The sequence below is a fragment of the Pyrus communis genome, chromosome 13 (genome assembly GCF_963583255.1).
Source record: "Pyrus communis chromosome 13, drPyrComm1.1, whole genome shotgun sequence".
NCBI classification, from domain to species: Eukaryota; Viridiplantae; Streptophyta; class Magnoliopsida; order Rosales; family Rosaceae; genus Pyrus; species Pyrus communis.
The window spans coordinates 22,080,661-22,094,970 of record NC_084815.1 but is presented as its reverse complement, the minus strand read 5'-3'; the positions used below and the strand labels follow the sequence as shown (position 1 = coordinate 22,094,970).

General features: G+C 36.8%; 1 protein-coding gene across 1 annotated transcript; it reads left to right on the top strand.

Moving 5' to 3' along the window:
- Positions 1 to 11,826: 11,826 nt before the first annotated feature.
- LOC137713830 (uncharacterized) lies at positions 11,827 to 14,018 on the top strand. The gene is made up of 5 exons (XM_068453186.1): positions 11,827 to 12,145; positions 12,561 to 12,806; positions 13,220 to 13,301; positions 13,405 to 13,619; positions 13,731 to 14,018. Exons 1-5 carry the CDS (start codon positions 11,895 to 11,897, stop codon positions 13,849 to 13,851), a joined length of 915 nt encoding a protein of 304 aa, XP_068309287.1. The 5' UTR covers positions 11,827 to 11,894; the 3' UTR covers positions 13,852 to 14,018.
- The last annotated feature ends 292 nt before the right edge of the window (positions 14,019 to 14,310 follow it).

Here is a 14,310-nt window from a genome sequence, read left to right as displayed (position 1 = left end):
GGTTAAGCTTTGATACCAAATTGTCATATCCCGTCCCGGGCCCCCATCACATCCTGGGCTCAAGTCTGCCGTATCATGATATTGTTCGCTTTAGACCTCGACCACGCCCTCACGGTTTTGTTTCCACCCCCTTAGGGGCCCGATGTCCTCGTCGGCACACACGCGATCAGGGTTAGGCTCTGATACCAAATTGTCACATCCTGGCCTGGGCCCAAACCACATCCCGGGTTCGACTCCGCCGTAGCACGATATTGTCCGCTTTGGGCCCTGACCACGCTCTCACGGTTTTGTTTCTGGGAACTCACACGAGAACTTCCCAGTGGGTCACCCATCATGGGAGTGCTCTTGCGCGCTACTCGCTTGACTTCGGAGTTCCTACGAAACCCGAAGCCAGTGAGCTCCCAAAATGCCTCATGCTAGGTAGAGATGTGAATATACATATAAGGCTTACATGATCCACTCCCCTGGGCAATGTGGGATCTTACAATAAGATTAACATTAATCACAAACGAAAAAAAATAGTAATTACTTAATTGGTCAATTTAAGGGTAAATTTGGCAAGAGAATACAAATAAGCTTATGTGGACAATGAATCATTGGACCTAACCCAAAAATTAAACAAAATTGGACTATAACTAATAATGGCTCATAAAATTGGACTCGTATTAAGTTTCCCCTAAAATTAATAAGTTAAATGACCCTAGTCCCGTTAAGAAATGAGAAAATTAAAATTAACGGGTGTATCGTCCTTTATTATTCATTACTGTAACTATTGTTTTTAATGGTTATTTCTCATTCTTTATTTTTGTATCTGGAAATTCAAGTATGATTTAATTGCAATGTCCATCGTTCTTTAAAAATAAACATTGACATGTACCAACTCTCAAATTGAAACGTACCTATACTAATTTAAAACATAGTCATACCGAATTACAATGTATGCTTACTAAATTGCAATTTGCCCATGCCGAATTGGAACGTACTATTAGTTTGAAATGTACTGGTAGTTTAGGTTACACATAACTTGCCGTTAGGTTTTCACATACTAAAATTATAATAACATAAACATATTAGTAACCTGGCATGTATCTAAACAAAAAATAAATAACATATCAAAATACTAATTTGCACACACATTTGAATTACATGACGTTACAATAATGCACCAATTTATTGGTACACTATTTTTAATATACATGGGCATGCATATATATATATATATATATATATATATATATATATATATATATATCATGTATGTAATATCATTTGGAGTACATTAGTATGTTTAAAATATCACCATTTAGTTTTCTTTTGTTAAAAAAATCGTCTTTTTGCACCCACAATTGAATGTCTTTTTTGTTATTATAGAAATTTTATTTTATTTTTTATTTTTTTTATTTTGAAATATTTTGAATTAATGGGACATAAATTAACTGTAACATCTCATATCGTCCAGGGGAGTGGATCCTCTATGCCTTATATGTATATTCCCATCTCTACCTAGCACGAGGCATTTTGGGAGCACACTGGCTTTGGAGTTTATCGTAACTCCGAAGTTAAGCGGGTTCGGGCGAGAGCATTCCCAGGATGGGTGACCCACTGGGAAGTTCTCGTGTGAGTTCCCATAAACAAAACCGTGAGGGCGTGGTCGGGGCCCAAAGCGGACAATATCGTGCTACGGTAAAGTCGAGCTTGGGATGTGGTAGGGGCCCGGGTCAGGATGTGACATTAACAATATCTTCTTTTGCAGATATTAGGAATTTTTTTTATATTGGATTAATTGTAAATTAATTATAATAACAATTTGTGAAATTTGAAATTAACCAATAAATTTTAATTAAAATTATAGAAAAGTAGTTTGAACAAATCTCTAAAAGCCTTAGATGTTTGGTCCAAGAAACTCAAAAAACAAGCATCTAGATCAAATGACCCTTAAGAAATTATATTCATAGAATTTGCACATACTACATTGCCACATAAATATATTTTATAGTATGTTTTTTAATAGTTTAAAATTATTAAATTACTTTTCTCAAAAAATTATTAAATTAATGTTTTCTTATCATGTAACGGTTCACTCACGTCGCATGTATACATGGACCGATGTGTTATCTTAACAGGTGATTATTGTGTTACCTAAACGACCTGAGTTATTAAAGTGTTAACCCGAAACCTATTAATTTTGTGTTATTTCAATCGTGTCAGGTTGATTGGTCATTTAAAAAATTGTCAGTCCTACCCATGCATAAACAACAACAAAAAAATAGAGCTAACCGTCCAAATAATGTGAACAAGTGACTACATTCATTGTATTGCCATTCCAAATATTTGCTATATAATGGTGATCGATTTCGGTTCCAAATGCAACACGGCTCTGCTTTATTACTTGCCTTTTACACCAACCAGATGACCGACACTTAGCCTCCCCTCATGTTAACTTTTTATCAACAACAACACTAAACTTATAGCTATGAACTTATGCCACAATTTAAGGTCTCACCAAACACGATTGGCTGCGTTCATTCTATTGTGACTGTGTTATGCCACATTAGGTCACTATCCCATCATAATTTTCCTCTTTCTTTCGGCATGTTTTAAATAAAGTGAGATTCTATCATAAAACTAATTGTTAATTGATAATCTATTGAAATCAAAGAGGAAATGAATAGAATCTAGAGAGCGAATTTAGAGAGAAATAATCGAAGAGAAAGATGATTATCTGTGGTTTTTTTTTTCTTTTCTCCTTTAGCTATAACTAATACAACTGATAGACATTAAGGTATTTATACCCGGATATACAAAGCTACAACAACTACACCAAGCCACTAATATCATGACACATGTCATTCACACACTTACAGTTGTCATCCTCTAGCCTAATTACTCTATTATCCCTATTCATATTCATGCTTGGGATATGGGTCCTCTCCATATTCATGTATCTTAATCCACCAAATTCATGAATCCGTGCCGTTGAAATTTGATCTAACAGCTACAAACAGGGGCCCACTTTAAAAGTTATAATAACTTTAGCCGTTGGATCAAATTTCAACGGCCCGGATACATGAATTTGGTGGATTAGGATGCATGGATCCGGAGAGGACCCATGTCCTCATGCTTGGAGGAACGCATGAGATTGTGGCAATGATATATGAGAACTGAGGATAACAGAGTATTTTTAATAAGCACATCTGCATAATGATTTGCAGAATAGACAAACTGAAGGTGCCAGGTTCCTTGATGTACACATTCTTTGACAAAGTGACAATCAACTTTTATGTTCTTTGCTTTGAAGTGAAGAACTAGATTAGTAGCTAAAGCCATTGTAGATAAATTATCACAATGAAAAACACGAACATGAAGAATTGAAATATGCAAATCAAGTAACAACTGCATAATCCAAACAACTTCATATGTGGTAGTGGCCATGGCTATGTACTCTGCCTCCGTAGAGGACCTAGAAACATTGTGTTACTTTTTTGAACACTAAGAAATAGGATTGTTGCCAAGTAAATCATAAACCTTGTAGTTGATCTTCTGTTATTAGGATCACCAACACAATTTGCATTAGTAAATGCTCTCAAATCCAAGTCTTTAGGCCTAAAAGTAATCCCAAAATCTATAGTGTCCTTGGCACATCGAAGGATTTTTTTACTGACATATAGTGAGACTCTAAGGGATTGTGCATCAATTGACAAACATGATTAACGGAGTAGGCAATATCTAGGCTAGTGAAGGTTAAGTACTGTAAGGCGCCGACAATATTCTAAAATGTGCAGGATCTAGAAGAAGAACACTACCAGAGTTGAGAAGCTTTTGATGTAAATGACAAGGAGTAATGTAAGGTTTGTAATCAAGCATATGAGTTTTGGTCAAAATATCTTTGATATATTTGGTTTAATGAACAAACAGAATGTTGTGTATAATCAATCTGTAACTCTAGAAAGTAATGCAAGATTCCCAAATCATTCATATCAAACTCGGCATATAGTTGAGACATGACAGCTTCAATAGATGACACATTATTTTCTATCAAAATTATGTCATCAACATAAGGTAGCACCAAAATTAGAGTCATCCTTGTCATGCTTCACAAAGAGATGATGATCAACATAAGATGCTATGAACCCTTAAACCATGTAGAAAATTGGAAAGTTTCTCATTCCAAGTCCTAGAAGCCTCTTTTAAACCATACACAATTTTGTAACTTTATAGACAAAATCAGGATGAGTGGAATCTAGTGGTTAAGCCATGTATACTTTTTCTGTAACATCCCACATCGTCCAGAGGAGTGGATCCTCTAATTCTTATATGTACATGCCCACCTCCATATAGCACGAGGCCTTTTGGGAGCTCACTGGCTTCGGGTTCCATCGGAACTCTGAAGTTAAGTGAGTTAGGGGCGAGAGCATTCCCAGGATGGGTGACCCACTGGGAAGTTCTCGTGTGAGTTCCCAGAAACAAAACCATGAGGGCGTGGTCGGGGCCCAAAACGGACAATATCGTGCTACAACGGAGTCGAGCCCGGGTCGGGATGTGACAATTTGGTATCAAAGCTAATCCATGGCCGGAAGTGTGCCGACGAGGACGTTGGGCCCCTAAAGGGGGTGGATTGTAACATCCCACATCGTCCAGGGGAGTGGATCCTCCTCTAAGCCTTATATGTACATGCCCATCTCAATATAGCACAAGGCTTTTTGAGAGCTCAATGACTTCGAGTTCCATCGGAACTCCGAAGTTAAGCGAGTTGGGGGCGAGAGCATTCCCAAGATAGGTGACCCAATGAGAAGTTCTCGTGTGAGTTCCCATAAACAAAACCATGAGGGCATGGTCGGGGCCTAAAGTAGACAATATTGTGCTACGGCGGAGTCGAGCCTGGGTCGGGATGTGACATTTTCCTTCAAAGTACCATGTAGAAAAGCATTTTTAACATCCATTTGCAATAATTTCTAGCCAAATTGAACATCCACGGCTAGAATTAATCTAACTGTCACTGTGACAATCTTCATCTTTTGACCCATGCATATAGCCAAGAAAATGAAAAATTATATGTTGTCAGCTCTTGCCTTTGGCTTTGGAGTCAGCGGCAAACTTCTTGAAAATCATTCTTCGTCTCTTCCCTCTCACTTTTCGTTTACTTTATTTGGTGTTGAATTGTCGTCGTGAAACATTGTAGTCACCGTAATAGTCATTGTCTTTTAACCCACGCACACAGTTAACGCAAGGTTTTGGATCCAATTATCACATTCGATATATGGTTGAAACGAGCAGCCATATAAGATGTCGAATTGCATCGAGATCGAATTTAGTCAATACGACACTTTGGATTAAGCCAATGCATGGATATGGCTTTCGAATGTCCGAAGGATGTGGAGCGGCAACACAATTTTATCCTTTTATTTTGTTTCTGTTTAATAATTTCCAGGAGTTGTCTTGGAGTTTGGTTTGATATCTCTGCAAGAGAGTTTGCTAGTTGATTGCTCTCTATAGGAGAATGCTTGATTTTAATTTATGTTTTGGTGTGCTACCTCTTTTGGATCTATGTGTGAAGGTTGGAACTATTTGATTTGCTGGATCTACTTCATTTAGTGTTCTCACATGATCTCCGTATAACACAAAGCTTAACTATTTTATTGATGTGTAATAGTGCAGTTGTCAATGACCTCGGACGACTGCTTAATGTCTACTCATTGCTTTGCAATTAGTAATGCTTTATTATAATATTTTTAGATCTAGTTGCAAGGACCCTTTTGGGACCGAGTTCTTCGTGATATGTGTTTGTAATGCTTTTTTGTATCAATGAATGAGATATCATACTTTTCATTATAAAATAAAAAAATAAAAAAAAAATGTTGCAAGTAAGAAGAATATTTTCTCTCATCCCCTCTCTCTCTCTTACCCCCACAACCTTTATGAGACCATCTTTAACTCTTAAAACCTAAAGTTTTTAACTCAGAAATTTTATGTTTTAACCCACAAATAATTTTTTTGCCAAACCTTATGGGCTAAATTTTTAGTTCTGGATTATTAAAGAATAAATTTAGGATAATTTTTCCAAAAATAACTTTAAAAAAAAATTATGTAGACTATCCTAATTTAATTTTATGAAAATTTTAACCTAAAAATATTTAGATTCCAATAAATATTGAAAAATCCACTAAACTGACACCATAAAACTCGTAAAACACTGAAATAATACGAAACATATGAAAGAAAATTTTAATTTTTTTTTTCGTTGGGTTTAAATTTGAACCGTTATATCTTTCTTTTTTTACCGTTAGATTTGATTATATTAAAACTTAACTATTGGATTCAATGAATTTATAAATATAAAAAATACACATATATGACGTGCTAACTCACTAATACATGGAGAATTCGAGCCTATATTTGCCACATAAATGAGTTTTCAGTTAAAACTCATATTTAGCCCAATGGTTGGAATAAGTTGGGATAGATTTAAAACTTAAATTTTAAGTTTTACTCCAAGGATTTAAGTCTGATGAACGGAAAAAAAAAATCATAAATTGACTTCCAAAATGATTAATTAAAAAAGTATTGTTATGTAAGGGGTGACGCAAACAATATTGGTCATTTTCTTACCCTTCACTATCCTTCACTGTTCTCTTCTCCTTCTAAGTCAAATTAAACAGTTCCTCAGCGAGCAATGCAAATTGTAGCAACAAAAGTAAATGTCATTTATGGTATGCTCAACTACTAAAGCATGCTAAAGGAAAATTAAACATGTCCTACCCTTGTTTGAATCAAATCTTGCGCGATTGATATATCTATATTCTACAAGTATTTGCTTTTGTTAAATTTGCGTGTTAATAATGTCTGTTGGATCATGTATTATGGCCTTTGGAATACGGAGCAAAGCGCGGCATGGAACAGTTCAACGGGGATAAAACCACAACAGATACCCAAATTCAATCACGTGACTATTTAGTATTATTCCGTGCTGGGTTTCACTTTTACCATATGGCTGAGACTTTTTTGTACCAAGGCATCTTTTCACACCAAAATATGTTCTCTCCCAATGATGATTTTTCTTTTATTTGGCAAATCAGTTCCCCCCATTCACATTTCACGTCAAGATCCTGCGTTTCGTTTTACTTTCAAACAGTTGGCTTTGATTCTGAAATATTACAATATTTTTTTGGAAAATTTTTGTTCTATATTTAAATATACTTCAAAGAACTCTAGTTAGGCATAGAGAAAGGATATTGGTATCAACACATCTATTTTTAATTCTTACACACTCCATTATTTTCGATCGTTTGATGGAATGAATAAAAAAGTTAGGGCCGAAAATTACCAAAGTGAAATTTTTTGAAATGATGACATTCGAAAAAATATATATATATATATATTTAAAATTTTCATATGAACTAAAATTTTATGCGATTTGTAATACCAACATTCGAAAATCATTAATTTGTCATCTCACCATAAAAGATCGCTATAATTTTCTAATTTTGCACTTTAGAAAATTCGTCTTTCATGTACCTAAATCAGTGAAGGGAATTTGCCTACCCTCCTATATTTATCTCACCCCCTTTTCGTTCTTCCTTTTCTTTTTGCAATTCTTTTCTTTTTTTACAGCGAGGATAGGAGATTTCATTAATCATAAAGGGAACATACTACACAGCAGGCAAGCAAAATGCATTGCCACAGTTAGACACTTTCATCCACTAACAAATTCGGAACGAGATCAAGTGGCTCCTCAAACCAGAAACAAGAAGCGGTCTCCATTCGAAGAGTATGACGCGCAAGACGATGCGTGATTTCATTGACTTGGCGACAAGTGAGGGCAACTGAAGCCCCAATGGACCTAAGCAGTAACGCCTTTGAGTCCTCCACAATATGTTCCACGGTAGACGTATCAGTTGAGTAATCTTGCAAAGCTTTCACGATCAGTACAAAAACATATTTGAAGTAGAAGGTGGTGGTTTTTCTTTGGGGAACAGCTTTCAAATATCACTAGTGGAGTGATTGTTACACTCCCAATCTCTCATTTTGTACTCACTCACTTTATTTTTGACTTTTTGCTTCTTTTGTCATTAAGTTATTATTAATGTTAGAAAAAAAAGTAAGGAGAAAGAGAAGAGAAACTCTAGGGAAAAACAATAGCCGCAAGAGAAGAGGAGGACCTCTCATTGTTCACATTTGAGTCTTAATTCTAAATATTATTAGAGTTCTATTTTAAGTAGAACTAGAATATGTAAGCTTTAAAATTTAGTTTTTTTTTTTATATTTTGTAACTACTTTCATTATAAAATAAAGTGTATATGCCTATATTGTAAATCCTAAAAGATAAATAAAATAACGAAATATTACCGTATTTCTTCTTGACATCAAGAGCTTGGTTTTGATCTGAATTCTAAATAGTAAATTGTGTGTACAATTGCTGTATTTTTAGCAATTGTACCGTGTATTGGTTAGTTGCAGTGTGTGCTTGTCTGCTGTTTCTCGGCAGTGTCCCGTGTTTGAAACTGGTGCAGCTTACCAACGTGTGCTTGTTGGTTTGATAAAGCAATCAGTATGTTCTGTAATTTCAGTTTTGGACATAGTTTTAAGTGTGCTGTGCTGCAGTCAGTGTTGTAATTGCCGCTGATTATTGGATGAGGATCCCATCCGAATTCAAATGGTGGGGATCTTAGGGATCCTCATATCCTAGTTGTTCATTATATCGTGCAATCAGTTTTTGTCAGGTACTATTTGTGTTTAATTTTAAATAATAAAATTCAAATGATTTCTGACCGCACGATATATGATCAACGGTTAGAATGTGAGGATCCCTAGGATCCCCACTGTTTGGATCGGGATGAGATCCTCATCCTTGATTATTGCAATTGCTGACCCAAATCCTTTCTGAATTCTTTTAAGGATTTTGATGATTCGTGAATCATGTCCGTTCATCGTACATCGTGTAGTCAGTTTTTCTTAAGTACAGTTTATGTTTATTTTTAAATAAAAATGTTTAAAATAATTTCTGATCACACGATATACGATGAACGAACATGATTCATGGATTCCTGAAATCCTCACAAAGAAGATCCGGCAAGAATCCGAACTGATTGCTAACTGCAATTGCTGTTCTTTGAAAAATGATCCTCACCGGATCATTTTCCTAGGGATCCAGCAATTGTGTCTGATCATCAAACTTCATTATGATTTGCCTGTGCGATTTTGGCCAACCTTATTTGATGACGATTATTAACTGCTATTAGTGGATGACTTATATGGTACGGGTACACAGCCACATGACATCTCGTTTCAGTGAAACACAGACATATGGACAAAAACTTACATATGTTTTATTTAATTGGCACAGGACGCCGCAATGGCGGTGTACTTCTTCTATTAATGACTCTTATCTGCTATTATGCGCAGTTGGATCATTAAAGATTGATATTCTCCTTATCCATTGATGAGTCCATATTATACCATATATTTTACCCTATTCTTAGTATTAATTTATTGGTTATTTTGGTAGAATTTTGATACTTTGTTATGTATTTTCAATGTAGGACATTTGACTTTCTCTTAAGCAAAAAATGATCAAATGGATGAATTTTGGAGTGATTCCAATTGTAGGATGTTCGTGAGTTTTTCAAGATGATTGTAGCAAAGTTCCAGATTTATCTACCAAGCCGTTTGGCCATGGCAAAGAAAAGAAGGCCCAGCGTGCAGCTTTCTTAGATTAACGTTTCTAGACGTTTTGGGTATCTTGGAGGTCTAGATAGCATAATTTGAGGAAGATTCCTTCTAAGAATTTGTAGTGGACATCTGAAGTTTTCAAAAGAGATTTTTTGGGACCAAATCGAAGTTGAGTGTGGCTTCGATTCATGGTGGTAGTTATAGTTTACGGCTATGGTTCAATTTAGCTTTTGGGTTATGTGGGCTTGAACAGGGATTATGCTGGATTAGTTGTTTCTACAGGTGTTGTATGCTTTAGTTTAGTCTTTTGAGGTTATTGATTTTGCGGTGATGTTAAAAAATTTATCTTGTGCATTGTCTTTTATGTACTTTTGGACCTTTATTAAGGAATGTTGTTTTTTAAATATAATATTAGCAAAAGAAAATGAAAGAGCGCAACAATCACTTCTTACATCACTACCAGTATAACAACACAACATATTGATTACTTTACTTGAGACTATTTGCTCTCACCATAATAAGACACTATTGACAACTTTGACAATATATCGATGAGACTCTCTTATTCTACCGTATGATAAAAGCTGGCTAGGCCACAAGTTGGACGGTTCTTTTGAGTATCATCTTTAGGAAGGTCAGGAGTTCAATCATCCGCTTATAAAAAATCCTTTTTGGGAGAGCTTTCCATAAAAACAATGACCCAGCTCGGAGTGATACCCCACTACTACCCCTTTTTTTATTTTTTTAAACACAGATACTGTGATAGTGCTATTCAAGACCCAGTTTCATGTTATCCTAAATTGAAGAGGGAAACCTGGAAAATGGTGTGGCCTAGTTCATATAGAGTTTCAGGAAAGCATATATATTTAATCTGGTGTAGCAGACAGCAGCAACTGGCTCCTTTCAGTGAACCATGTCATTGTGTCTTCAGAGATCAGTTACAGAAAACAGGGGGAGTGAGATTTATATCAACATATTCAAAGGGACTCGAACATCGAAAGGTAGCTGCAGCTAGCTGAACTAGATAATGTTAAGTTTGAGTTCACATATGGGGTTTGGTGAATCCCAGAGCTTCTAGTTTATAATACTACTAAGGCAAAGATGCTTCATATTTTTGGCTTAAGTTGCTCACTAATTTTGTGCAGCGTGCATTTCAGTTACTAGTCCCTGCTACATATATAAAGCATCACTAACCAACAATATATCTAGTTAGTAGCTGCAGCTACAAATTATTAAGAGGCCACCCCTTTGTTTTCTGTGATAAAAAAAGGGGATAGAAGCTCGAACAAAGAGAGAACGTATGCAACAACGGCTCTTGACTTGGCAATTCCTATGGGGGGTGGCCTCGCAGTCTCGGTGGTGGTTTGCGGTACGTCTGGTTTGCTAGGTTACTGACGGAGGGGGTGTCAACGGGTGGAGTTTGCGATGGGGTGGCCTTGTGTGGAACGGAAAAGGGGAAGAATAGTTGAAAACCAAGGTACGCTCTACAAACAAAGGATTACGAAGAATGCCGAGACGTCTACATAACTCAAAGAGACTATATCTTTACTGACTTATTCACAAGTGGATAACAAACTTCATATTTATAATAAACTAAACCCTAATCTCTAAACGAAAACCTAATTCTAATAGGCTGGACCCAAATCCTAAATTAAACTTATTATTTTCCAACAAGAATGATAGGGAACAGGAGGGTTTCCAACTTTTCACATTTTTTTCTTTCAAAATTTGTTGGCGATTTAACTATTAGCGTCCCTATGAAAAAATTTGACTGGCACATGTGCATACATGTGGAACCAATATTTGTTACTTCATCAATTAACAACCAATTTTACAGAAAACGTAGATTTAAAAATGATGTATGAGATTACAGTTGCACTTAAACTTAGAGATGCAAACTGTAATTTATCCAAATCTAAGTTCGACTGAGACAAGGCTGTAGTGGGCTGAGCTGGAGACTTGGATGTTTATGACCTGGATTTTCTGGGCTTTGGAGTGGGGCCAGTGGGCTTCGTTGGAGGAATTTGCCTTTGGATAGAAGACGGCAATTTGCTTATTGTACTTCAGGAGGTAAACTACATGTCGTATCAGCTCCAATTGGTCTGCGCCTATTGGCTTGGATTTGGTTGGACGAAGTGAAGACTGAATGAAATACAGAGAGCAAGCACAACCAAAAGTAGTGGTTTAGTTAGTTAAGACTCACTCCGCCCCCCAAACACCCGCCAAAAATGCTAGCAACATCTTCCTCCATTAAACCCCGCCCTCCTCCTCCTCCTCCTCCTCAAAGTCCATCGTCAACAACTCAAAACCCCATCAATTCGTTCCTACCCATCAGCCGCCGCAGCCTCCTCGCCGCGCTCACGGTCTCCACCGCCGCCGCAACCCCATTTGCACACAATTTTCTCAGCCCCATGTCAGCACAAGAAGCAGCCTTTGCTCGTGGCCTATTCCAGATGCCCCCAGTCAGGCTCACCAACCGGTAATTCAGCAAACCATTTTTCGTTTATACATGAATTGCAGTTTGGTTTATGAGAAAATTGAATAAAATCATGGATAACAAAGTAATGGGTTTTGTGGGATGTGGTTTGTATTGCTATTTGTTTCCAGAAAGCTGGAAATTTTTGACCCCATATTAGCTTTACTAGTGACCAAGTGATATATCATATATGATGTTTAGGGTAGACTGATAGTAATTTTCACGCTCCCGTTTTCTCTTCCTGAGTCTATATTTATTTATTCAATCTAACGGCTAGAAATAAAGAGAGAACTGCAGAGGAGAAAAATGAATGTGAAAATCATTTCCGGTGATGCTAATATATAACCATGGTGCCATTGCATTAGCTGCTTGATGAATATTCTTTTGACTGTTGTTTTTGGGTGAATGGAATTGGAAGGTATTTTCTGGTGAGGGCAGGGGAGTCTGAGTACGAGAGCATAGGAGTAATCAACACGAATCCGGTTGCAAAGACTTCTGTCGATAACGGATTGTCAGAGAAAGGGAAGAAGCAGGCAGTGAGGTCAGCTTTCGATTTGAAGGAAATGGGGGCTTGTGACAAGAACTGTTGGATATGGCCTTCTATCACTCAGAGAGCTTACCAGGCCGCAGAGATCATTGCAGCCGTTAATGGGGTCAGTCGAAGGTGCGCAAGTTAGTATTATGAACTATGAACTCTAGTGCTTCATTTGTTACCAAATTAGAACTAATTTACTAAAGAGACTGATTAAAACCGTTTTCTGACAACCTAAGATGCTTATGAATATAGTTGACAGAAAAACCAAAAGTGTTTTTTGGGTGCTCCTCTAGGAAGCTCTAAGGTTTTTAATTTTCGACTGGTTCATAATAAAAGTACTTATAGTATTCAAAGGGGAGGCCATTTTCCCGAATCAAACTCATTGTTTCCATGCATTTTAATCTGAATTGGTAGCATGATTTTCGAAATTTCGAGGCCAACTCTGAATGATAGCCACTGTGGACCATGCTGATTGAGTATACCTCTATAAATCTATCCAAAGATGTTGGCTTTGTGCAATCATCATGCATTTCTGTTTGCAGTTATATCGTCCCAGAGTATAGCTTTCTCGACGCCCGTGGATTGGGGGCTTATGAAGGAAAGAACCTAGAAGCTGTTTCAGAAGTACCATTTCCAATGAACATCCACACTTTTGTTCTCTCAACGAAGTAGAATATATAGTGATTGATAAGCAAGTATGATCAGTAATTTTGTTAATGCACCTCAGGTATATGCATCAGACACTCTTTCTCCCGCAATCAAGCCTCCCCCCATTGATGATGGAACCCCAAACGAGAGCGTCTCAGATGTATTCGTTCGGGTGATACAGCTCATGTCCATACTCGAGACTCAATACTCCGAAGACACTGTGATCATTGTCTCACCAGATTCAGACAATTTGACTGTCCTGCAAGCTGGTATAATTGGACTTGACTTGCGCAGGTAACTCAATACTCTCTTCCTTAACACGATCACTATCGTCATAACAAGAATCTGTGATTGTTATCGAGCATTGTAAGTGCTAAAATGTCGTGATTTTTTTTTGAGTTTCAGGCACAGGGAACTTTCTTTTGCACCAGGAGAAGTCAGATTTGTTGATACCAATAGTGTACCTACTTACAAGCAACCTGCATCAGCTGTGTATAAATGCCTAAAACCACCAAATTGTAACTAACGTTATTTCCTTTGATAGACTGAACTTTATCGGGCTTGCAAGAGGCTTGTATCTCATTTGGTTAAGTGTATTCACTCCTGTGCAGTTGCACTGGAGGTCCTGAGTTTGATTCTCCCTTCCCCAATTTTGCTCACATTAACAGAAGTATTGCCCTAGGGTTGTGATTCCAGACAATTTAGTAATAGAAATCTAATTATGATTGTCCTCAATCGAACTTCTTCCTTTCTTTTTAATCCTTTTAGTTTCAAAAAAATTTGAAGGATGTTGGATAGGCCTGGGCCTATTCTTGTCTCTTTTTGGCTCCGTCAGCACAGTTTATCGGCAGAGCCAAGTATAAGGCTCCAATAAGCTATAACTTAGGGTTCATTAAGCCTAAAAATACGAATTGTTTGACCTATTTTATGATTTTTTTTATAATTGTGGTAGCCCTCCTAGAAAATGAAAAGTTTGAATCTTAAG

Excerpts from the sequence above, each read along its gene's own strand:
- LOC137713830 (XM_068453186.1), top strand. The coding sequence starts at position 11,895 with ATGCTAGCAACATCTTCCTCCATTAAACCCCGCCCTCCTCCTCCTCCT. Across the intron at positions 12,146-12,560 it reads CCAGTCAGGCTCACCAACCG|GTATTTTCTGGTGAGGGCAG; the intron begins GTAATTCAGCAA and ends TGGAATTGGAAG. Across the intron at positions 13,302-13,404 it reads ACCTAGAAGCTGTTTCAGAA|GTATATGCATCAGACACTCT; the intron begins GTACCATTTCCA and ends AATGCACCTCAG.